At 43.4% G+C, this 26075-nt stretch overlaps 1 protein-coding gene across 3 annotated transcripts in view; it reads right to left on the bottom strand.

Annotated features, from left to right (window-relative positions):
* Positions 1-25316, bottom strand: part of CYLD (ubiquitin carboxyl-terminal hydrolase CYLD) — a 145033-nt gene extending 119717 nt beyond the window's left edge. For all 3 annotated transcript variants that reach the window (XM_050192324.3, XM_050192325.3, XM_055062155.2), the window contains exons 1-2: positions 24564-25316; positions 24187-24271 (exon numbers count right to left, since the gene is read on the bottom strand). In XM_050192324.3, the coding sequence (XP_050048281.2) occupies positions 24187-24271; positions 24564-24962 (484 nt within the window). In that variant the 5' untranslated portion in view covers positions 24963-25316. The remainder of the gene's footprint in view (positions 1-24186; positions 24272-24563) is intronic.
* Positions 25317-26075: the final 759 nt, after the last annotated feature.

The following is a 26075-nucleotide window of genomic DNA, read 5'->3' as shown; positions in this document are numbered from 1 at the left end:
TAAGTTTGGTATATGAGATTGTGGCGAAGGTGCAAGTAGTAGTAATGCTCAAGGACAGCTAAATAAGCAATATCGGTTTCAGGAATACCTGCTTCTGGCGGATGAATAAGGCAAGGCAATGCGTGATCAGTTAGTGGAATTAGTGCGATTAGTGCAATTAGTAGTCTAGACTGGAATGTGTTGGAACATTGATGAGACACTCTTAACCAAACCTATAAAAACAGGATAAATAATACCGTTCAAGGACGATAAATCAATCAGGCTGATATCCACGTCACCCATAAATGCAACATTTTTTTGTTCAATATCGACAATATTGTCATGGCATTTTGCATATCAGCACAGAAGTCTGAAAATGACGAGGAATGTGAACGATACAGGGATTCAAATATGTCCTAACGTGTGTTGACGATGGAATCGCTCAAGTCTAGCCCAAAGGCTCACAATTTTATGAGCGTTTGGACGATTCATGGACACCTGTTATGACATGATTGCCTCTGATCTATCCATGGGCGTATACAATTGGCATGATGGAAAAGAATACAAGTTCTCATCATCATCGTCGCACGAAGATTTGATAGCGAACGAAATGTTCGCGGGGGCTGCGCGCGTTGAAATGAATGGAACACAAGCTACTATGAAAAAATCCGCTTAGCTCACTTGCGCAATAGGAATACACGTTAGCTGTGAGGGACGAAGATAGTCGTAACGTCGGTAAATGCTGATAAGTCAATCGCTGCTTTAACTCGTAGGCAAAGCGGTGGACTGTAATTGGTTTTCTCGACCCTCCGCATGAGCTTGAGTTGGCAGTTGCTAATCCATAAATATTGTCACTTGTGCTGCTGCCTCAATGGCAGCGCCTTGAAGAAGAGCGCTGTCTCGCGGAGTCAAATGTTCATTGTCGAAAATCAATGTCGGTCAGGTGAAGCGCATACTTATCTGCTTAGTCGATGAAATCAGCTTTGAGCGCGAGCAAAACCGCGCCATAAATATATATGTACAGATATATTTTATTGTAGCGCAACTCCCTTGGCACTCTGTGAAGGACGTCGAGATCAACAGGCGCCACCACGCATCCAATTTTATCACTGGCAATCGCCACGAGTGCGACTCAGTCGCGTCTGATCTCGAAGTTGCTCATCCTTGAGTTCTGCTCAGGCAACCAACTTTCTGAGCCAGTATATATGAAGCTTATTCGCAGTACGTTCTCAGTCGGACTCGATCTTGAGCTCTCTCCCGGGATTTATCTTAAGGCGCGCCCCGGTGGATGGTATTTGACTTCTTGTGGCTCACAAAACGAGGCCATATCTTTATAATTTCATCACATATAATAAACAACGCCCTGTGCATTGCTTCAAATTTATCCGGCTTTAGTTATACAGCAAACAATGCGGCCTATATAGTAGAAAACGTGACGGGCGGACGACCGACCTGCACCATTTGCAAGCCGCTACAAAAAGCGCTCCTGCACGAGAAGGGAATCTTTACTGAAATGCGCGCTCAACGGTGGGTATACTGCTGTATAGTTTACTGTCGTTCAAATTTGAACCCGTCAAGACACAATTGCTCGTACGCCAACGTTTTCCGCTGCCCGCAAGTCGTCCGCAAGCTCAGTGGTGCATTACCTTGCAGTTGCTAAGCGTCATCACCATAGTCATTCGAAGGCATCCGCCTAGTTCACCATTTTGCTGAAAGCCGAGGCAGTCCGGAAAAATGCAGCATACGGCGAATTAATTCCATAATTATTATCATTATTATTATTTCGAAATTTTTCCATAAAGCATAAGTTGGCAGTACTAAAGGCAATTCCACGCTTCAGAGCCGTGCACTACACAGTTCTGTGCGCCTGCACTACCATGCATCACTACACGAGACTACAAAAACTGAGGGGAGTTGTCCTTACTTTGAGGGGCCCTTTTGTTGGAAGGCATTTACTCTTAGATAAGTTTACGCCGGCATAAATTGGGGATGAAATGTCGTCGACAATAGCAGCAGTGATGATTTTGCCTCAAGCAAACCCAACGGTTTCCATAGCACGTTATATATTGGCCAGCGGTTTCGCTGCGTGCATAGCTGTACGTTAGTTGCGCTCAGTTGCGCTCAGTTGTCGATTCTAGCCCAATTTACATCGGTGTAAGTTTATCCCGCGGCCAGAGCGCGATCCGTGCTGCAGAGGACCGCCTGTGCCACAACCGTGATCTGTACGGTCCATAGAAAGTTTCAGGCGCACACGGAGTGGCTTTTAAGCTTTTGGAAATACGGTAGATCGAGCATGGAATTTCACTTCCCAATACGGTGCTTTGTTTATACGCAAAGCACACACCTACAGACTCCTCAGAAAGCTCTCTCATCAGGTCACCGTCGTGTCCAATGCATACACATAGCCCGACGCAAGATCTCCCGGCGCCAATGGTGTTATTTATAAGTCTCACGTGGCTGGTGATGCAAGCCGCAACCAACGCGCCAATTTCACCCACACTCGGCGATGACGCCTGCGTCCTGCTAGAGAGAGCATCTACGAGGGGACGTGGGCGCGTTTCAAAGTCGCCGCACGATTTATTGCGCAGAACACGTGGCGCTCTTCCTTTTCGCTACCTCTTCCCGTACAGACGGGCGCTCTCTGTAAACATCCTCGCCAAAAGACGCGCGGTCCCGCTGCGAAGTGCACATTCTCCGCTGGTGGGCCATTCGGCAGAGACAGTGACAAGCAGGGGCACACCAAGCACGTGACCCCCCCCCCCCCCCCACACCGAAGTTTCGGTGTACCAGGACACCTCGCATAAAACGAAGTGCGGCAACACCAGCCTGGCCGCCTCCCTCGATCGAGTGCAGGGCAACTGCACTCTTCGGCGGCGCTTTTGTTTCTGTTTTCTAAGCGAAATTGGTCGAGATATTACTCCGAGGAAATTAGCAGCGTGAACTTCTGCAAGTCTGGAAGCGGTTAATTATGAGCTCTCCGGACGACGGGCTTCGATCCTCCAATATGATCGATCGTCCGATTATGCTGGTTAAACGGTTCATTATAGTGTCTAATTTTTCTAATTGTCTAAATACTACTTCGAATTATTATAAAATGAATGCCTCTCTGAGAGCCATCACGACGACGTGGCTTTTAATCTTCCCCATTTCTCAAGGGGTACTGAAACCCCTCTTTCTTTGGGCTGTATTTCCTAAAAATTCATTTTCGATTCCTTTCGCCATTGACTCGAGATGGACGACTCGGTGCGACGCGAAATAATAATGAAAAAGAAAGGCAACGTTACAAAATACGGGCCTTGAGCAATACGCAGGAATGAGTGTTACTTCGAGGAATATATTGTAACGGGGATCAATATTACTGAAGAAATATTTTAAAAGAAGCCAATATAAACGGAGATAAACGACTGCAGTTTACTTTCCCCATATCCCCTCAATTCACTGGTTCTTCACCTACCACATTCTTCTTGACCCGCCGTGATTGCTTAGTGGCTATGGTGCAGGGCCGCTGAGCACGAGTTCGTGCGATCGAATCCCGACCACGGCGGCCGCAAAAAAACACGTGTGTACTTAGGTTGAACTGCATGGTAAAGAACTATCATGACCAGCCTGGCTACGCCCACTGCAGGACAAAGGCCTCTCCCATACTCCGCCAACTACACCGGTCATGTGCTAATTGTGGCCATGTTGTCCCTGCAAACTTCTTAATCTCATCCGTCCACCAAACTTTCTGCCGCCCCCTGCTACGCTTCCCTTCTCTTGGAATCCAGTCCGTAACCCTTAATGACCACCGGTTATCTTCCCTCCTCATTACATGCCCATGCCCATCTCTTTTTCTTGATTCAACTAAGACATCATTAACTCGTTTGTTCCCTCCCCCAATCAGCTCTCTTCTTATTCCCCCCCCCCCCCCCCCAACGTTACACCTATCATTCTTTCTATAGCTCGTTGCGTCGTCCTCAATTTAAGTAGAACCCTTTTCGTAAGCCTCCAGGTTTCCGCCCCGTAGGCGAGTACTGGTAAGACACAGCTGTTATACACTTTTCTCTTGAGGGATAATGGCAACCTGCTGTTCATGATCTGAGAATGCCTGCCAAACGCACCCCAGCCCATTCTTATTCTTCTGATTATTTCAGTCTCATGATCCGGATCCGCGGTCACTACCTGCCCTAAGTAGATGTATCTCTTACCACTTCCTGTGCCTCGCTACCTAACGTAGACTGCTGTTCTCTTCCGATACTGTTAAACATTACTTTAGTTTTCTGCAGATTAATTTTTAGACCCACCTTTCTGCTTTGCCTGTCCAGGTCAGTGAGCATGCATTGCAATTGAACCTCTGAATTATTAGGCAAGGCAATATCATCAGCGAATCGCAAGTTACTAAGGTATTCTCCATTAACTCTTATCCCCAATTCTTCCAAATCCAGGTCTCTGAATACCTCCCGTAAACACGCTGTGAATAGCATGGGAGAGATCGTATCTCCCTGCCTGACGCCTTTCTTTATTGGGATTTTGTTGCTTTCTTTATGGAGGACTGTGGCTGTGGAGCCGCTATAGATATATATACCGTCATTCCCATGACGGCACGGTGCCTCCTTAAGAAACTCCCATAGACGGCGGCGCCAGATTTCCCTCCAGGTGTTATAGTGAGAAACTCTATGCTAGAGGAGGCATTCACATTTTTTTTTTTTTTCAACAGAGAAGCTTTATGCTTTCACTAGCATGATTTTATAACACTCCGTCAAGTGGGATGCGAGCTCCAACGCAAAGCAGTTACAGCAAAAATTATCTAGTTTGTGGTTTCAACTAGGCTGCACTTACTTTTTCACAAAATATTTGTAGAAGGACGACTCTTCAAAGGGAACGCCAGTAACATTTGACATTAAAGTGTTTCCTCTCGTCTTATGGACCTAGCTGTACAACAAAAGCAGTGATGGAAAATATTTAGTGCATGTTGAGGTTCGCCAAAGCGCCCACATATGTATCTATTTTTTTTTTTTTTTTTACAAAGCTTTTTAAAGGGCACGTTGCTGGCGCAAGCGGATGCGGAGAGTGAACTGAAGGACGTGGTGACGATATTCCCCGGTTCATTGCGCGCAGCCCCAGCGTTGTTTTTGCCTGTTTGCGTTTACAATTTTCTCTGCGACCAATGACTATATTTGCGGCAGATGAGCGAATGAAAAAAAAAAAAAAAAAAAAAGATGAAAGGCGGCGTTTCGGGTTGTTTTTGTTCATGGTCCATGTTCACTTGCGTTAACGCCAAACCTTTTAGTAAAAACCAACTTGTCCAGGGTGACTTTCAAATGTGATCTTTCTACTTTCTTAAGTCGCATGGCTAAACATTGTCTGCGCGTTCCGGTGTTGCAAATAACGCATTTTTCCATTCTCTGCTCTCCGAGGAAATGTCACCCTTCTTAATAATGCATCTCTGAGCTGCAAACACTTCGTGGTGTTTGCGCCGCGCATTCCATTAAAAATTCAAACGCGACGCACGTGCTAGCTGCCGTGCGCCGCCCCATTCAAAAGCCGCGAAGGCTGCGCACCAGCTGCAAGTAGCGCCATCTATAACTTTCATCGCTCCTCTGTGCGCCCCGCCGGCTCCAGCCCGACCCCCTTCTAGCCACCATAGTCGAACCAAGTGGTCAAACTCGTGGTGAAACGCGGTCCAGAGCGGGGGTGAGGGTAGCGAAGGCGCATATCGAGGCACGTACAATGCGGTTTCTACGGAAGAGCGGTTTCTTTTCTTTCTTTCTTTTTTTTTTTTTTTGCTAGAAAAAAATTTCAAGATGAGGAACTGTAAGCGCCTAGCCGCACGTAACATTAGAGGAGAACCGTTTCTTGAACCCATCTCGAACTGCGTTTGCCTTGTTCAAAAGAACTTAGTCCGAATATAAAGCTGAGAGTCAGCTTTCATCTCGTAACAACATATGGAATTTTCATAACACACCCACAAAATCTATAGGCCATGCGTACAAGTATTCTAGTATTTGGAATGATATTTAAGTTTTCCGTCATTTTTGAAGATCGCTTGTGGCAGATAGCATAATTCTTGTCCTTGAGCTGGGTTATTCCAAGAGGCTGACATTATTAGCACTAGAAATCAACACACATATCCAACTAATTAACAAACGGTCACTAATGAAATTTTTAATTACTTTACGGCCCATATTGCAGTTTGCGAATTGTAGCCGGTGAGTTTGCAATACGATCTACTTGAATCTCCAGGATGACACCAGTTTAGAGATATTATTTCCCAAAGTGTGGGACGAAGTACATGGGCGTCCAGTTACCTACCTTAGTGCTCCAATGCATAGGAGAGCGTTCTGTTAAAAAAGTGGAACAGTGCATTTTTACATAGTTTGATGGCGCATATCTTCAAACTGGTGTCATTCTGGAAATTCATTCCAAATGGATACGCCTTCAAACTCAGCGGTTACAATTCGTAAATTGCAATATGTGCCGTGAAGTAATTAAGAAGTTAATTAGTGAATTGTTTTAATTAGCTGAATATGTGCTTCGATTTCTCGTGCAAGCAATGTGCACCTCTCTGAATAATCTAATTCAATTGACACAATTATGTTACTTGCAATAGGCGATTTGTAAAAATTCCGCAAAACTTAAAAATGATTATAGGGTGTATGCACGAACGGCGGCGACCGGGCTGCGCGCCATGGTGGTGCACTCCGCAGCGAGGAGAAGAACGCGCGTCGAATAAATGGTGTCATGCGTTGTCGTGTTGCAGCAGCCGTTCCAAAGTAATAATAAAAAAAGCCGGCAGATCCCACGCCCTGTGGGAATCGATGTTATGCGAAGCAGTGTGCGGGGAGCCTACCAAGTTAACGAAACGACCATGAGAGACCACAAAGACGTAGGCGGCTGTTTCATGACCTACATGACACGCATGTCAAGACATTCATATCATGACCTATCATTTATGTTCGTCGTGCATTCTTGTCATACTACGCCAATTTTGGTACGCCAATGAGAGCGCCCATGAGAGCGCCAAGACGTAGGCGGCTAGCTAGCTAGTCCATGCGAGCGCCAATCTATCTATCTATAGATAGTGTCAAAGTGGCAAATGCTCGCCGCCAAGAAATGCTTCGCATTTAGTAAGATAAGCTAAATACGAAGTATGTGAAAGCGTGCGGTCCTTTTTTTTTTTTTTTAAGCATTTTCCAAGGCGTGTACACGCGCGCGCGATAAAACCAGACAACTTTCCGAACAGCGACGACGCGATAGATCCCCCGTATCAACATGCGCGGATCAACTCGCCGTGAATCCTTACAAATTCAAGGTTTGTTCTTGGTACTTTTTAGCAGGTATGTGAACCATTGGTCATTCGACTATGCCTATTGGTCCCGTGCAAGCGTGTCGGATCGCGTTCGTGCGTATTTTTCTCTGTGGTTTTCCAAGCGCGGCCATATGCGCAGACGTAGCACATTTACATAAAATCAGCGCTATAAAGTGTCACTTCCAAGCTTGCGCGTGTCGCTGCATAGTCTTTAATTTGGAAACGCGGCATGTAAACGAGGCTCCACAACGTGTTCGTGTGTAGGCCGCCCGTCGGAACTCTTCGATGGTTGCAATTCCGACTGGGCGCCGTAGCAACATATAGCTGAATGCACCCGCCGTGGGGCGCTCAAGAAATGCCTGAGAGTAAAGGGCTTCGCCCTACATTTCAAAGCAACGGGGCTGATTTTCTCAGAGCATTGGCTTTTAGGGACAGTGGAAGCAAAGTAGACTTTAAGCGGGTAGAAACAACCAAACGGAGGGTATCTGATCGGTGGCTAAAATCAAGGCAAGAGTGAAACTTCACCCTCCACTAAGTATAAAATATATTACTAGCGACGGCTCGTGGCGTGTGCCGCCACCCGATTTAAAGGGTTCAGCCTTATCCATCCATCCATCCATCCATCCATCCATCCATCGGAGCGGTTAATCAGAACTAAAAAAAAAATAAAACAAACAAACACTCAGTGCCCTTTCACTCTGTGAACGATGACCAGCGAAGCTGTGTATGTGGGCCCTTTAATGGAGAACTGCACCTCCGCCGTGGGTCGGCCCGGCATTTGACTGTCTTCGGGATAGGCCCACGTATGGGGAGTGCTTAACGCCTGCTTCACCTCCGCCGCGGGTCGGCCCGGCATTGCACTATCTTTGGGATTTTTTTATACACGCGGACACGATAGCGGGAAAAGTAGCCCTTAAGAGCTTCGCTGTAAAAAATTGTCGAGTAGTCGGAGGGATCTGTAGGCATCAAACATGCGTGTACGTCAGCGTCGGCAACATGTGCCGCGAACAAACACTGAATTTGTAAGGATTCACGGCGAGTTGTTCCGCACATGTGTATGGACGTCAGACTCTGGAGTTTTGCAAGACGCGTAGCGCCACCTGCCGTTGCGAAGAGGCAGTAATTGAGTAGTGCGAAGCCCGACTCCCTTGCTAAGTTGCCTATGCAGCTAGCGACTGCGAAACAACGATTTAACTAGATTTTGGTCCATATTGCGAGTGTATTGCGCATTTAACACCCAGACAGAGAGCTATGGATTTCTACGATAGTCGGACGGGCCGCCGAACTGCCATAAAGCGCTTGCTGGCTCACTCTTCAGACTGATGGAGGGAAACGAAGGCAACCGCGATAGCTTCTCGCGCTACGAAGAAACGCCGCAATCGACGCTACTGTTGTGTTGTAAATTGCCATGAACGTGAAAAACGGAATAACAACGTTCAGTTTTACCTATTTCCATCGCGATCGTATGAAGGGGAAAGGCGAGAGCGCTGGATACGGGCCGTTCAACCTGTTGGGTAATCGGATTACTTGCATTCCCCACAACACAGCGGGTCGCATGAGAAAGTATTGTCCTTCTGTAATTGTGTTGCGTAGCCCTGACGGAGGACCGTGGTAACCAAGCGAAAACTCAAGAATCTGCAGCCGCCACTTCGTTGGTAACAGAAAAAACAACGTTGCGAACCATCCTGCTTATGTGCCATCGATATCTCCACCTTTAACAGATGTCCGCCTACGCTTGACTCAACAAGTGGAACGGACAGATTTGGCAGGTCAGCTTAACCAAACATTTTGGTTCGTTTATGAATTCAAAATCCTGTTCTAGAGCATCGTTGTATCGCGAGCTCATTTCTACTTTCGGTATTTTGTATGTCCTAGCTGCGCCGATACAACAAGCACGCTTCGCAATGTGCTGAGCCTGCTCGACTGCGTTTTTTCAAATGTGAGCAATAAAGTTGCTGTAGGAGCACTGGATGAGTAATTGCGAAGTAACGCACGTGTGTAAAGAAAGAAAATGTCGCGTTTATTTACATTTATTTGTGCGCACTTGTTGCTCGAAGCGTCTGCGAAAAGTTCAAATTAAGGTTCTGAGCGATGCTGTAGCTCCTGCGAGAAAGAAAGATGCAGCGCGTAGGCACTGTAGGAAGCTTACTTTCGTTATGATCGCACGCTGTTTGCTGCCTTGGAAAACGTTTTCTGTTTGCTGCCCTCGAAAAGGCTATGGAAGGATTTAGTCTCTGTCAATAATTGCGAGACAAAACATTACGATAAAGTACATAAAAATATAGGAGATACTTAAGTCTTGTGTTCAGGACATATTCAATATGAACCAATTTGAAATGCTTAGATTTTTATGCTGATATGCCTATAGACAAACCTGATGCTCTCTGTACTTGCGAGTTGCAGCACGCCGAAATAACACTTGAGACTTTGTTTTATATTGTACACGTACTTCGCCCTGCTGAGCTTCCTTTCCGAAGCGTGGATGGGCGGAAGAAGCTTTCCAGGTCCTTGATTTTTAGTAAACCGTGCCTCAACAACAAACGAAAGAGAAGGGTCCATTGTGGCCTATGCAGCTTCGCTTGCGGACAGCTCTCCTTGCACTACTCAGTTAGCGCCAAGGCTGCGATGGGGGCGCTGGTGACGGGTTTTTCCGCAGCGCCACCTGGGCAGAGTCTGAGGTCTATAGACCATTTACATGCTTGCAGAGTACCCGGAAGACTTCCGGATAAGCCCTCCGCAAGAACACTTACAATAGCCTACAAATTTATAGGACCCTCCAGCTGGCACCAGTTTTGTTGGCGAGTTGGAGTGTTTGACAAGTGAATTGTATTGTTAAGTGCAAAACAAAAAAAGAAAGCCCATACATGAGTTCGACGCACGGTGCACGTTCTTTATATCTGAAAACATCAAGAATATGTGCATACTGTATACTATGCTAAAAAACACTTATTTTTTTCTTGGCTAACTGGACTGTCAAAAATGGCTGACCGGAAGTTCTCTGAGATCACAGAGAACATCGCAAGCCACATCGCGGATGCAAAAGGTCTATACGGGGGATCCATCGCGTCGTCGCAGTGCGCGAAGTTCCCTGGTTTTAACGCACACGCGCGTGTACACCTTAGAAAATGCTAAAAAAAAAACACATTTCCACGACTTTGTATTTAGCTTATCTTTTATTTTGGAACGGTTGGAGCGCAAAAAATCGCGCTCATGGGGTTTTAGCCTTCATTCGACGCGCACTTGCAACAGTACGCGTGTTCTCTCTACGGAGTGCACCAACATGGCGCGCAGCCCCGGTCGCCGCCACTCGTACACAGACTCTTTCTAGTAACTCGCAACTAAGCGAACCCTGTGTCGCCATACGCTGGCTTTCTGGTTGGCTCAGATGCATGCGCCTGGCTAGGAAAGGTGGTTGACCTGGTTCGATATTCGGAAAACAACGAATATGACCAACTCCGAAGTGCGCTTTTCGAGGAAACTGAAAAGGCTACCTGCGCAGAATTATGCTACAGTGGATGGCAATTTTTACCCCGAGAGATACAAATTTACTGGGAGACAATGCGGTAGTTCCGAGTCATGGCTGGAAGGTTTCAGATGCTTTTCAACAAGTGGGGATGACATTATCTTTTAACGTTAACGCGATTTCGCCAGTTCAACTTGGCGCGCGATAGATTCGTGGCCCTATCAAATTCACCAATTTTGTGCACCCCGTGACCCACATATGCAGCGCTTCAAGGTATTTCGGCAAATTCAGATTATTGCGCTCCTCTGCACTTTGGCAGCCAATTTAGGTGTACCATATCGAAAACTTTAAACGTCACTTCATGAGGCATAACTGTATAGAAAAGTTGGAACATAGGTATCAGGGTATCAATTTATTGTACCGTAAATAATTAGCAACCAAAAAAACAACAAAAAACGGAGTGAAAAAAAATCGAGGACACCTAAGCATTTCTTAAGAGTTGTGAATGCGAAACCATTCCAATTGAACACCTCTGAGCGGGCCTTCGAGTTACGAACTACTCGCAGGCAAGCGAGCGTGTTGAGACGCTTGGCGGGTTTTGATTTGGCCTTATAAATCGGAAATATACCGGGAGAAAAAATCTATGGTTCAAATACAGGTGCAAGCAAAATTAAAAGGTGAAAGTGAACGTTGGTTGTCAGAAATACGTGAGAAAAAGAAGGCCGCACCTAGAGTATTTTGGAACCACATAAAATTATTAGGCAGGAAGTCAACAATACAACATATCCTAGTCGAAGATGAAAACAGACTGGAAGGAGAAGCGGCAATAAATTACATCCGAAAAATAACAGCCGAATCTTTGCAAGGCAATACCGAGGTTGTATCTGAAGGAAAAAAGAGCATGAAAGAGACCCAGGTGGAAAAGGAATTGGTGCTGACAAGCAAAGTGATTTGCAACGTCTGGCTAATATCAGTGGACAGGAAGGCAACAATTTAGGTTTGAAATTTAGTGTTAGAAAATCAGGTGTTATGGTATTCAATGAAAACAGTGAACAGACAGTGGCGATACAGGGCCAGGAAATATCTCGGGTAACAGAATATAAATACCATGGTATATGGATAAACGAAGGCAATAGTTATATGGAAGCACAGGAAAAAATAATAACAGTAAAGGGGAAGAGAAATGCAGCCATAATGAAGCACAGAGCACTATGGGGATACAATAGGTATGAGGTGCTCCGAGGTATGGGGAAAGGTGTAATGGTTCCAGGACTTACTTTTGGAAAGGCGGTTGTTTGCTTTAAATCAGGGGTACAATCAGGACTCGATGTGAACCAAAGGTCAGTGGGTCGCCTCGCATTGGGCACTCACGGGAAGACTACAAATGAAGCTGTGCAGGGTGATATAGGCTGGACTAGTTTTGAAGTGAGGGAAGCTCGCAGTAAAATTGAGTATGAGGAATGACTGAGGAATATGGAAGAAAGTAAATGGGCTGGGAGAATGTTGAGGTATCTGTACAGGATTGATTGGTTCACAGTGGAGGAAAAGGACTAGGAAGCTTACCGGCAAGTATGCGGCCTGTAGGGTGGGCAACACAGCAACAAAGAATGTCAAGCGGAAAGTCAGAGAGGCCAAAATAATGTCATGGGTGGCGGCAATGGAAAAGAAACCTGCCATGAGTAACTACTTAAGAAGAAAAAACGAAGCCAGGAAAGAAACAATTTATGATAACTCAAATGGAAGCTCATTACTTTTCGAAGCGAGATCGGGATGCCTTAGAACACGTACCTATAAAGCGAGATACAAGAAGGAAGAAGAAGCATGTGGTTGCTGCGGTAAAGCTAGGGAATCTATGGAGCATGTTTTATTAGAATGTGAAGACATCTACCCAGCGGTCAATTTAGGCACCACTGGCCTCCTTGAAGCCCTTGGGTTCAGCAGGAGCAGTGGTAAAGCAAACATGTCCTCAATAGGCATTAGTAAGAGACGACTGGAGGATTGGTGGAATAAAAGTAGGGAAACGACAAAAGACGGAGATGCACAAAAGCACAGTTCGCAATAGGGGATCAGAAAATTTGGTTGTGGAAGTTCGTAGTGTTTTTTTTTTTTTTTTTTTTTTAACCTAGGCAGGACATTCGGCAGTATAATAGCAAGAGCTTGGTGGCGCAACCCACCGTCCCATTCCAAAGGGGACGCTCATAACATCCACCCATCCATCCAGTGCCACCCGCTTGTACCACCAGTAAAAGGCCCCTGTCTACTTAACTGATCATGCTGGCATAAGGCACCCTCACACACAGTGCTTTGTCATCCACTTAGCTTGTTCATTCAGTGTTTTCTGCACTGCAGAATACGCCAATTTTCGAGGTTATAGTTCACCACATTGTAGTAGAGCGGGAAGACAATCAGGGACTGATTTCATAAAGCCTTTCATTCGTAAGCACCGTTTGCTATTGGCTAGCAGCTTTCGCTAATATGTCCAACATTGCAACTGGCTGTCATCTCCTCTTACGAGCAGTTCCAGCATATATACTTTGTGTGAATTTGAGCTCAGATGTTCAGAATTTCTAGGCAGTACCTCCCGTACCAATTGAACTATCCTAGAAGGTCAAGGTACAGAAACATAAGAGAATGCATCGTCATTTTCGAAGGATTTAATGACAGGCCACAGGCTAGGTTCACCGAGAGAAAAACGGACTGCAAGAACACAATTGTAACAGTTCCAAGAGACAATCAACAGTAGAAATGGCACTTTATCAAATTCACCAACTTGAGGTTAAGATTACAACCGCCCTGTGTATGGAATCAGTTTATCTCCAATGGTACCCATGCATTGACAACTTTAACGTTTCTGCCACACTTCTCTCCAAGCTACACCAATTGGCAATCTCTAAAACAAAGCAAGTTCACCTAGTGGCTGAGCTAACAGAAAACATTTCTAAACTTAAAGCATATGGTTTTGCTCCAACACAACCATGACTAACCACCAGCTGTGCTATACAACTAAATCTGACAGCAAATTTTTCTGGGCACACTTCTGCTCCAAGACCAACTGACAGGTCAGAATGGGCAGGGGAGCACACTGCTTCTTTACTTAGCCAACTGCATGATGGTGCAGGAAAAAAAATGCACTGATGGTTATTTGGGCAGAGGAGGAATGAGAAAAGTAGAAAGCAGGGAGGTTAACCAGAATAACGTCCGGTTGGCTACCCTACACCGGGGGAATGGGAAAGGGGAAAACAAAGATCACAGGGAGAGAGAGGAGGGAAGGAAAGAAGAAAATCGTGGCAAGTTCGCTGACACGTGTGGTTTTACAGAAATTGCAATATTTGCAATTTCTGTAAATTGCAATTGAAATATTTGGGCAGAACTTTTCACAAGTAGATAGGAGGTTCTGCACATTTAGTTGCGCACAAAAATGGTCAAGTGAGTAACACACAATATGCAGGGGAATGAGCAACAGAAGCAGATGTCAGAGCGGTTCAAGCGTTTGTAATGGAAACTTACAGCCAAAGTCAAACAGCAATGCTGGCTGATGTGGACATGTGCATTTTGTTTACCACTAAGTAGCAGAGGGTCAGGATCAAGCTTACGTGTTACCAAGCAAGGTCCTTTGCATCCAAAGAGAGGTGTTGAAGGTGTAGAACAGGGACCTTAGAAATGCAGCCCATCGACCACACGTAGTTCACTATGCCGTTGTGCAATGCCTGCATGTCCCGTTTCTCTTTTCGCCATTAATTCTTACCATTTTTCCAGGTATAAGTTGTCAGTACCTTTCTCTATTGAAATGACACAGTATAGCCTCCAGGGAGCCATGAAATACGCGTTTGGCCCGGAACGTCTCATATTTTGGGCTCCTAATCTAGGGCTTCTTTGACACTAGCATCAACAGCAACAGCAAGTTCTTATAGGTTCTGTATATAAAGTTATTTCCATACCCAGGAAAGCACACCAGTGGGCACTGACAGAATTTATCAAAGGAAGTTGTCAGATGCCAATAGTACGAGATTGGGATTTACTGCAGATACAGCTGGCCTGAGAAAGTCGTTTTTCCTTATGGTTGTAACAGACTGATGTTTCCATGTAACTGGCAATCCACTAGTAAGTGGATGTCATCTGGAGATTTTGGCAGCTCTACTGGTTTAAGTACTGTGCAAGGATAACACTGCATATACATATACCTTGTTGGAGTCGTGTACTATGATAAGGAAGTATAATACTATCAGCATTGGTAGTGAGAGGTAGTGTCCTATTTTTCAAGAGAGAGTAAGCACATTCACAACTTGAAGAAGTTACTTTTTCATAAGCACATAGTACTTGCTTTTCAGTCTAATGCGAAATTTTGCCAAGAGTGTTTATGCAATAAAAACCTGCTATTAACTCGAGAAATGCTCTAATGTTCAGCACTGTATAACCTCTCTGAAGACACTGAACAGAACAAACACCACTTAGACAAGTGCCCAAGCACATGAAGTTGCATGTCACAACAGTGAAACTTTGAGAGAGAAAGAAACAGACTGTTAATAAAAAATAAGGCAACTAAATTTTGGTAATGGTTTTATTGCCTACAACATGACGTTAATAAATATGACCAAATCAAAATCAAATCGGCTTTTATTTTCCCAAGAATCTCAAATGGTCTCTTGCGCTAAAAGCTGTGCTCAGCAGTAGGACAACAATAATAATAATAATAATAATAATAATAATAATAATAATAATAATAATAATGACGACAACGATGATGCAAAGTGTGTCTACTAAATTTCAAGACTGGCATTATCAGAAAATAATGCAGAATAGAATTACCTTGACTAGCAGCAACTCTTCAATATATGACCCTCCTTGTTGTATACAGGTAATTGCTCGGCTGTATAGTTTCTAGATTACTTTCTGGAAGTCCTCTTTCCTGACAGTGTTGAGTTCCTTCATCACAGCCCTTTGGATGTCCAAAATGGAGGCAAAATGTTTTCTGTTCAACGCCATTTTGACCTTTCGAAAGAAGAAATAGTCTGCTGGGGCCAGGTCAGGCGAGTAGGGCAGATGGTTGAAACATGTCACCTGCTTTTTTTTGCCAAAGATGTCTGTACTTCAATGGCTCTGTGGCACAGTGCATTGTTGTGCAACAAGAGCCAGTCGCCCGAATGAATCATTTCTGGACGGACCCATTGCATTCGCTGCAGGAAGCGTGCTAAAATGTCTCTGTACATTGTAGCATTCACAGTTTGTCCTGGAATTCTTTATGCACAACACCTTGCCAGTCGAAAAACATCACTAGTATTGTCTTCACATGTGGCTTCTGGATGTGGAGTTTTTTTGGTCATGGGGAATTCTTCCCCACCCATGCTGCTGAATGTCTCTTTGTGGCAGGATCGTACATGTGGAAGAGTGATTCATCACCAGTTATGATTTTCTTAAACCATTCTGGGTCATTTCCAGCCAGTTGGACCCACTCTTGACATGAAGACACCCACTCTTCTTTTTGCTCTGCTGTCAGACTGTGGGGCACAAATCTAGCACAAATCATCCTCTTCTGTAGATCTTGTTCCACGATCTTTTGAACAGTATCCTTACCAATGTTCAAGTCCTCCGCAATCATCCTGAGGGACTGACAGCGATTGTCAGTCAGCTTTCATGCACTTTTTCAATACTTTTGTTCGTCCGTTCGAAAGGCTACTGGATGGCCACGTATAATGTCATCCGTGACCGCCTCCCTACCCTCACAAAAACGACGACGCCATACAGAAATGTTCACTCGAGAAAGAGCATCATTGTTGTAAGCTGTTTGAATCATGTCCACGGTCTCTGTGGCTGTTTTGCCAAGTTTTACACAAAACTTGATGGCTACTCTCCGGTCCACTTTACCATCCATGACGAACAAACAAAACCAAGTTCACTGATATCACTGTAACCGACAAAATTCGGAACATAAATTTGTGAATTCTTCGCAACATGCACAATGCACTGGCGCTAAAAGCTACACACAATAGCCACTTGGTGGCTCCACTGGTTATCTTGCAGTGTTGTCAGTCTTGAAACTAAGTGTAATAATAATAATAATAATAATAATAATAATAATAATAATAATAATAATAATAATAATAATAATGATGATGATGATGATGACGACGACGACGACGACGACGACGACGATCACGAAATCTACACAGCACAAAAGCCCCTTAGTAATTTTTTTCTTCTGAAGGAAATAAAATAAAGGTTAACAAAAACCAGACAAATACATAGGCCAATGGTGTGCTGCACTAGCTCGACTGATCAGCAATTCTTCAATGACTTCAATATTGAGACAAGAAATTAAAATGCAGACTAAACTTGCATTTTACTGTCTTTTCTCATATTGCCCCACTGTACTGTATATTGCTATATGGCATACTGTGCACTTCTAGTACTACTCTTGTCTGTAGGTGTTTATCATTCATTGTAGCTATTTTTGTAAAGCTATTGCACACTTTTACCAAGTATAAAGACAGCTTGCACAGAGATCATTGCGGCAGCGATTTCGAGCACAGCAAAACCCACCCCACTTATTTTCAGGTTCTGTCCATGTGTAATAATGCTATAATGTGGAATCTGTAAAGTCACATGCAAGCTATCTTCATGCCTGGCGTCTTTAAAATTTTGATCACTGTATCTTTTGCATAACACAATGTTTAGAAGGTCTTGTTAAAGACTTCAACACAAAGACTTGCCCGTATCCAATATTACAATTTAACCTACAAAATGTTAATGAAACTGATTCTTTTTTACTTATTTGATATTGGCTTTCACAATTCTGGAGAACTAAGCATAGCATGACTTTAGCACACAAAATGTCTTAACAATGCAATACCCCTGCCTCATATACATCATATGAGCAGTTTCAATAGACACTACAACTTCTTCATTGACATGACAAATATCCACCAGACCTCACAGCTGCTTTTTTTTTATCAAGATTAGTCTCAAATGGCTTGTAAGATAAATAATTCTTGCTATATAGCAGCAGCAGTGACAGCCCTTCTTGGCATGATCAGACATTCATAAGCAAAATGATGATAGTGTTCGGCTATTGCAGAGTGTGGCTTTGTGACAAGTAAGTATAACACTACTTTCACACCCCTCCTAAGCCATGCCCATAAATTTAGCGCTGAATGGCACTGCATAAAAAAAAATAAACATGTGAGACCGAGAAATTTCAGTATAATAGAGTAACATTATGGAATGTGGTCAGACAACGATGTTCTTGGCAAGCCAAACGTGTTCCCATCCACATCATCCTGATAAAAGAATTAGCTGGAAGTGGTGGCAAGAAGCACAACACGCTATTCCATTTCCTATACCTTCTGCTACATGCAATTGTGCCACGACAACAGCAGCATGATTTGGCTATGCAGACAACTGGCACAGCAAGATACCTGTAGCAGAAAATGCAGAGGCAATTCCATTCACATAAAGGGCAAAAAAAAGAGGGGGGGGTAGGCAATACTATGGTAGCGTTCGAGAAAAACTTGCTTATCTGTATTTGCAGATGTTTAAATTTCTTAAACACACACAAAAAGAAAGAAAACATACCCCTATACTCATACACCATGATTTGAGTATAGTGGACAGAATTGGCAAGAAAGACAGCAATCATACCACTGCACTAATCAACAAAAGTTCAACTAACTATTTAATTAGCTCCTCTATTTCAATTCATCTCCTCTAAATTGGAATATGACGTCATTTGTCACTTAAGCATGTCAGCCGTCTACACCATCTCTCTGTTGGATCGTAGGACATCCTTGGTTTCAAATGAGCTCAATAAACAGTTGCCTTTCACTGCAGGTATATGTATTAAGCAAATTAAAAAGATTAAAATTTCACAAAGTGGGTTAGTCTCGGAAGGCGCCTGCTGTAGTGGCTTGAGTAGCTATAGCATTCTGCAGCAAAGCACAAAATCATAAAAACGTGAGGCAGGCTCAAAATTCAGATGGGGACAGAAGGCAAGAATACTCGTATACCGAGAGTCTCAGTGCATGCTATAGAACTGCAGCTGGTGAAAATAAATCAGCAGCCCTCTCCCTACGATGTCCCTTATTCCCTTTGTCTCAGAGTGCACATTTGTGAATCCGAATTCTTTTCACCAATGCTGTGCAAAGGGGGGCAATGAAGAAAAGCCACATAGGATCTGTGGGTAAATTGTCTCTCTGCTTGGCCAATGTTTCATTTGCTTTTAGACTGCAGAGCACTGCTACACATGACCCCTTTACTAAAGGCACTACCTCAACATGCTGACATGACGCTTTATGTCAGCAGTGGTGAAGTAGTAGTTTTTCATTTCTTGTTATGCCTGCAGTCAATAATTAAATTGCGCGTGTAGTTTGGGCCGATGATTCAAATCTCTTTATGAAAAAAAAAAGCAATATTACTGACGATACACTAAGTCGAAATTTATTTACTCTGTAATTACAAGATCTCACAAGAAACTGCAGAAGGGATCTTCTGTACCATCTTTGCTTTCTTTCAAGAGAGTTTGCAATACCTCGAAATAAAATTACGTGACTTTGATACATTTATTAACAGTGCATCGTAATTCATGACTGAAGGGTATGGGCCAGGTGTGGCTTCATGAGGCAAAACCCCATCCGTCATAGTGATGGAGAATAAGCTTTCGATTGGTCAACAATCTGATGCAATCATTGCGAGTTTTCTCTGGCTGCCCATAAAACCCAGCCACACAATTTGGCTACCTGCTATTAGCTTCATAACAATGTAACTGAAATAAAAGTAATGTGTTTTGAACGAGTTACAACAAGCGTTATGCTAACAATTTTTTCATAAAATTTGAGTTAAAGGTTTAAACAAAAGGTTTCAAAAGGTTTCGACACTCGCTCCGTTCTGAAAAAAAAAAATGAAGTAATATAATTATTTGCATTCAAACGCTGTCACATTCAAAATATTCCCTTTCAAAGTAATACAGCACTCCAACCGTTTCTGCTACATTGCAAATATGTGCTGGACGCCTTCTTTCCGGAACAAGTCAAGTGCCTTTCCGTGATTTAAGCAATCGTGTCAAAATGGTGATCTTTGAGCTGGGTTTTTTAAATTTTGGTAAGAGTGATGTAAGCAGAAGCGAATCCTTACGAATTACCTGTCTTTCAGTTTGAGGGTCATCACTATAGGGTTGAAACTTCAGTGTATAGGTATGACCCTGAGACATGGCAAATCATTGCAGTGGAAAAGCTCAGTGTCTCCATTACTGAAAAAAAAAAAGACAAGGCCAGGCATGTCCAAAGCTTGACAAAGTGCATGCTAATCGTGTTATTCAGCATTCATGGTATTGTGCATCAGGAACTCGTCCGGAGTGGCCAGAATATGAACAGCAAGTTTCACTGCCAAGTTTTAGGGCCTCTGGGTATGTTGTTTAAAGAAAACGGCCCGATCTGGGGCCCACGAGGAGCTGGATGCTGCACGATAACAACGCACCATGTCACGGATCACTCCACACACGAGTTTCTCACCAGAAACAACATGGTTTCTACTCTACTCGTCGAATTTGGCTCCCGTTTACCTATCTTCCCAAATTAAAAACCCAGCTTAAAGGGCAACTCCCGTGATTTTTCGATGTCCACTGATCTTCATAAAATTTTGGATATACATTCTCTTTTGCACTCCGATTATCTGTGCTAAATAATATGGCTGCAAGTCATTTAATTTTCCTGAAAATTAATTTTAAAGATTGGTTGCATTCCCGACTTTGACTTTTTGCTGGCCATCCTGTGTTTGTGACGTCAGAGACTACACCACCACGGTCACTGAAATCGTCACTGAAATCGCTGCTGTCTAGTTCAGAAAATCTGTAAAAGCTCCCCGTGTCGTCAGGAGACATCATCAGCTTCACTTCTTTGATGTGAGTGCCACATGTACTGCATCACACGCTTTGCGTGTTTGCATTATGGTAGTGTAGGATCCGATGTCATCGGCTCATCATGACGTCACACGAAGCAGCAACCCGCTGCGGTTTTGGTATCTCATTTATTGGTTATTTAAAATTAATGATGAATTTCTAAGTAAACTGAGCCATCCTGCCGGTGACAGGACTATCAATGCCATTTGAAAATGACAATATCCTAATATGATAAAAAAAAAATGCCGAAGTTGCCTTTCAGGGTCACCATTTTGACATGAGCACAAATCGCAGAAGAGTACTCAGCTCGTTCCGGAAAAGAGGCTTCCAGGACATACTTGCAAAGTGGCAGGAATACTGAGAGCACTGTACTGCTGTGCAAGGGGATTATTTCAAAGGTGGCAGTGTTTGAATGCACATAAATATCTAACCTTCTTCAAAACAGAGTCAGAGTCAAAACTTTTGATATCACCATGTACACACAACACTGACAAATATAAATTATTTTAATTGTAATAAAATCACTTCTTGCATTGTTTTAATAGGCATCATAAGAATAATTTTTATTTTAGTTAAAGCAATAAAGAAAGATAATTGGTGTAAAAAATCCTTTTGTGAAATAAATATATATCAGTCAGGTGATTACTGCTTGTAGTAAGCTTTGGATATGTGCTTTGGATATGGCAATTATGACTAGTATTTGCCAAGCTACCACACTGGATTAAAAAAAACTATTGTTTTCCCGTCTGCACTTGCTACAAACCAAAAATTTCAAAGCAAGAAAATTTTAAACAATAATTTCACTAATCAACTTAACTATGTTATACAGGTGTCACATGGTGCACTTTTGATGGCGATCAAGCCAGATCCGGATCTTTCCATATCTTTTGTAGTGAATGTCTATTCAATGTTTTCTTTTTTTGCACTGTATCTGCTCACTCCTGCCTGAACTCAAGAGAGTCCGCAGTATTGTAAAATGAATATATAAATAAATAAATAAATACATAAAATTTCTCGGTCATTACTCGGCTCCTTTGCACAAAATGCGTACGAGAGCCAATTGCAGTCGAGAATATCGACCTGGATCGGTCCAGATTGCAATCAGAAGTGTTTATGTGACACCAGTATTAATCAAATATTTTATTGCTAACTTTAGGGCACATGTTGCAATTGCAAAATTGAAGCTGAGGAGCAGTGAAGTCATGTCTGCATAGCATAAATCCTAAGAGCAGCACCACTTTTGAGATATGCAACCTAAAATTTGTGTTACGAAACATGTTGGTGTTCCAGTCGGTGTTACAGTTTCACAAAAGGGTGCCTCTAACAGTTTGGGATGATTTTAACTGGAACGTTGAGGCATGTTTTAGATTTGGGGAATGGGTAGCCCGAAAGTGGTGCTAGTCATAGAACTTCTGGTAAGCAGACATGACTTCACTACTCCTAGGCTTCAATTTTGCAATTACATGTGCCCCAAAGGTAGGAATTTTAATTAGTGCATTTTAGTTCATTTGCAAATTTATCTATAGAATTTTCTTGGCTGCTAATGTCCGCCTAGCCACACAGCCTATCTGCAAAAACGGCACATGCCTAGAGATGAACTTTTTCTTTAAGAAGTGTTCCAATATGTACGTAGTATATACACATTGCATATGAAACACCTGGTATACGTAAAAATGTATATACATGTTACATATAAAAACACCTGGTACATATATGTTAAATAGACCACCCTGACTCTTGAGTAAACCAACAGGAAGACCTTGCTCGCAGGTCTGACTATTCTGGCCCTTTGATAACTTCCTTTGCTAACTATTTGTCACATGAAGTTGTGCAGCAGCACAAAAACTTCATTTATTCAGTATGTTTCTGAGTAATGGTACTTTTCAATAAATTTAATTCAATAATATATTCAATAAAAGTCCACTCAGTTCAATAAATATACCTACTAGGAAACCAAACTCGGAGGTCCCCATACAAGTCCACGCTAGAGGACCTCCTGCATATTCCAGTATGAATGTACAGGCGGGAACAAATTATTGTGGGATAAGTGAGCACGTGCCAAGCTGCATTCTATTGCCTTCTGGTGAAGAGAGCGCCTGGTGTCATCACATGGCAGTGCACCAATCAAATAGCGTCCTTTCGTGCTTGTGTCCCTGCCAAAACGTAATTTATTGAAGGCAGAAAGCTGGGCTAGTTGGTGGTTATTCGTATAAGGGGACATTGCACAACACTGACATTTCGGTGTGTATTTTTTCATGTTCCTGTCCGTGTCCTTTTTTACGCGCTAGTGCAATGTCCCCTTATACCTATATGTAATGCAGTTTGGCACGCCATTGCAAATCCTGCAAAATCTTGTCCCCACCAGTTGTACATCACCGAGTTACCCCACTAACCTCCCCCAACATACACATGCATGCAAGTGTAAATACATGCACACACACACACACACACACGCTCTACTATCTTTTTATGTTCCCCCCTTCTTTCTTTCTATGCATGCTTGACTTACCGCCCCTGCCAAAGCGAGCCACTGCCTTTGCCATACTGACAAAGTATTTTGCTTCAAATTCTCACAATAATGCAACTTAGTGAAAAATAAACATGTTATATAAGAAACACAAAATGGTAAGGAAGCCTGACTCAGCCATATCTTATGGGATAAATGAATACTTGAATGTGATCGATCTTGATAACAAAGCTTCACATCCAACACAATCATTTTTTTTAATGTATTCGCAGTCACATATAAATACTGTCTATCTTAACACATAGTTTTCTTTGTCTTAAATGCCTCCTGGGCCCTTTATAAGTGGCACCCACATTACACAGCCTAGCAATGGCTCCCTCAGAGTAACCAACTAATCTGAAAGGCCATGCTCCTGTCTACTGCAGGTGCTGGAAGCAACGTTGTGGCTGCCATGTTTTGAACATCACCTATTCCTTTGTTGTTGCTGTTTTTTTTATCTTCTTCTTATTGAATTGTGCCTCACACTGATACAAAACTGACAAAAAAAGAAACATTGCTTGGTTTGTAGAAACTCCATTACTAATTACTAAAGAAATATGAACAGCACGAGAAATAGGAACAAAGAAAGACACACACATAGTGTGTGTCTTCCTTAGTTTGTCTTCATAGTAAAATGCGCCCAGCAGCCATGTACTCTATGGTATACCTGACTTCATATACACTATGCTGGCACTTGTGACACATATTGAACGAGTAGAAGTTTCTTCATACAGAGAAGGGACTGTCACAGAAGGCATCTAGTGATGTGCCAGTTAGGTATAATCACAATGTATGAACTTTTTAATAATGCTGTGATTCATGCACTTTTTCCTTTACGGCCACCTGCACTGTGTTTCGAGGCTTGCAACTCCAACATGGAGGTCAGTCATGTGGCAAATGCATGCCAGTTCTTTGCAGTGATGGCGAATATCACTGTTGGCATGAATCTTCATTGAACACAAGTCCCACAGTATATGCCAAAAAACTATTTTCTCACCACATGCCCATGCAACCTGAGGAAGCAACGTAAACGGCATCAAGCACAGGCTAGAATCGGAACTGACCGTGATAATTTTCCCGGCCTTCAAGAAGCCGAAGGTCTTGAATTGAGAAACACTGCTTCCTCTTGATGGGGTCATTGGTACCATCCTGCCAAGGAAAACCAGTCAATATAAAAAGTACGGACGGCCTGAAGTGCACTTCTACTGCCTACTTTTACTATTCTTTTTTTGTTTGTTTCATGTGCTCGGAGCATGCATAAGCAAATCAGTTCTTGTCAGAAGGCATGTGTGTGGCTGAAAATTCGTAGTAGTACGTCAGTGCCCGGTGCCCGTTATGATGGAAGAGATGGATTGCTTGCAAACAAATCTGAGTTTTGCTTGCGCTAACAAGGAACATAGAGGCGCTACACTGTTAGAACAACATATGATAGTAGTACTACCTGAATTTCTACGATGAACCGAATGCCAGGGCCGTATTCGCGAACGACTCCTTTGAACTTGACGATTCCTTCGAACTTGTCCTTCACCACAACACGTTTGTTTTCGCTAATGACGGGTATTTCCTTCAGCCACTCTTGGTCGCGATAGATCTTGAGCCGGTTACGCACTGGTTTGACTGGCAGCAGCACAAGAGCTTCGAGAGACGTCACTTCGCGCAGGATTTCCCTGTTACACAGTATCACGCCCGAGTCCCCAGGGTCTAAGGACTGCACCTTCACCTTCGATTCGTACGGATCGTCCGCCAAAACTTCAAACAACGTCCCAGCATCAAACCGCGGGTTCTGGATGTCCCGATCCAAGAGGACTTTCGGTTTGTGACTCTGGGTGGTTCGGTTCATACCGAAATGGCTTGCTCATAAGGCTGGTTCATGAAGCGGAAATGCCGAGAGCGGTAATTGTTTCCTACTTAGCTTACTACTGTTCCCAACCTAAAAATTGAAACGTTGGCTGGACTAATGCCGGCGGCAGCTCGCAAACCGATGCGTCAGTTGGACAGACATGGCGGAACGGCGAGAGAGGAATGACCTGGTGTTGAAGAACTGCTCCCAAGGCACCTGCAGTAAAGTTGTACTGACTATCATTATACTTATATCCCTACGACGACGGTGCAACGCGCAGCTCATCAAGCCACACTTGTCAAATTTACATGAACCCTGCTGGAATCGTCAGCCCAGACAAGAAACCCGAATACAACAAACCCTTCGTTAAAAGCCACTTTCAGTCAGCCGCAAGAAGGTATAAATGACATTGGCCTTGCGGAATATATATTATCTCGCTAAGGCAAAATATTATATTTACTGACGTAAGTAAATACATCTAAAACTGATTAATGTTATCACGTATTACTGACTACACGGCAGATTTAAATTAGTGATGATGACAGTTGCATGGCTGGCCCAGTTGCATACGGGGTCCTGAATATTTCGCTGCGCGTCTCACACTCTACACTCTTAAAACGGTTGCACCCTTTGGGGTGTATATTTGTCCCACAACAATAATCGTCATCTGCCTTGCTTGCGTTTCCTTTCTTGAAACTCGGCGCTCGTTACTTTCCTGTCGAGAAGGCTGCGTCACACTGATAACGCGCATGCCGTTCGTGACTGGGAAGTACCGGGCTCGCAGTGTTAAAGAAAGGAAACGCGGGCAAGACAGATGACGATTATCGTTGTGGGACAAGATACGCCCCAAAGGGTGTAAATTTTTCTAAGAGTGTAAAAAAAAGTTTGCACCCTTTGGGGTGTATATCTGCCACACAACAATAATCGTCATCTGCCTTGACGCGTTTCCTTTCTTTAACGCTGCGAGCCCGGTACTTTCCAGTGACGAACGGCATGCGCGTTATCAGCATGACATAGCATTCCCAACAGGAAAGTAGCGGGCGCGGTGTTTTCAAGAAAGGAAACGCATCAAAGCAGATGACGATTATCGTTGTGTGGCAGAGATACACTCCA

Source organism: Dermacentor andersoni, chromosome 1, assembly GCF_023375885.2.
Source record: "Dermacentor andersoni chromosome 1, qqDerAnde1_hic_scaffold, whole genome shotgun sequence".
Taxonomy (NCBI): Eukaryota; Metazoa; Arthropoda; class Arachnida; order Ixodida; family Ixodidae; genus Dermacentor; species Dermacentor andersoni.
This window is presented reverse-complemented; position numbering and strand designations above follow the sequence as displayed.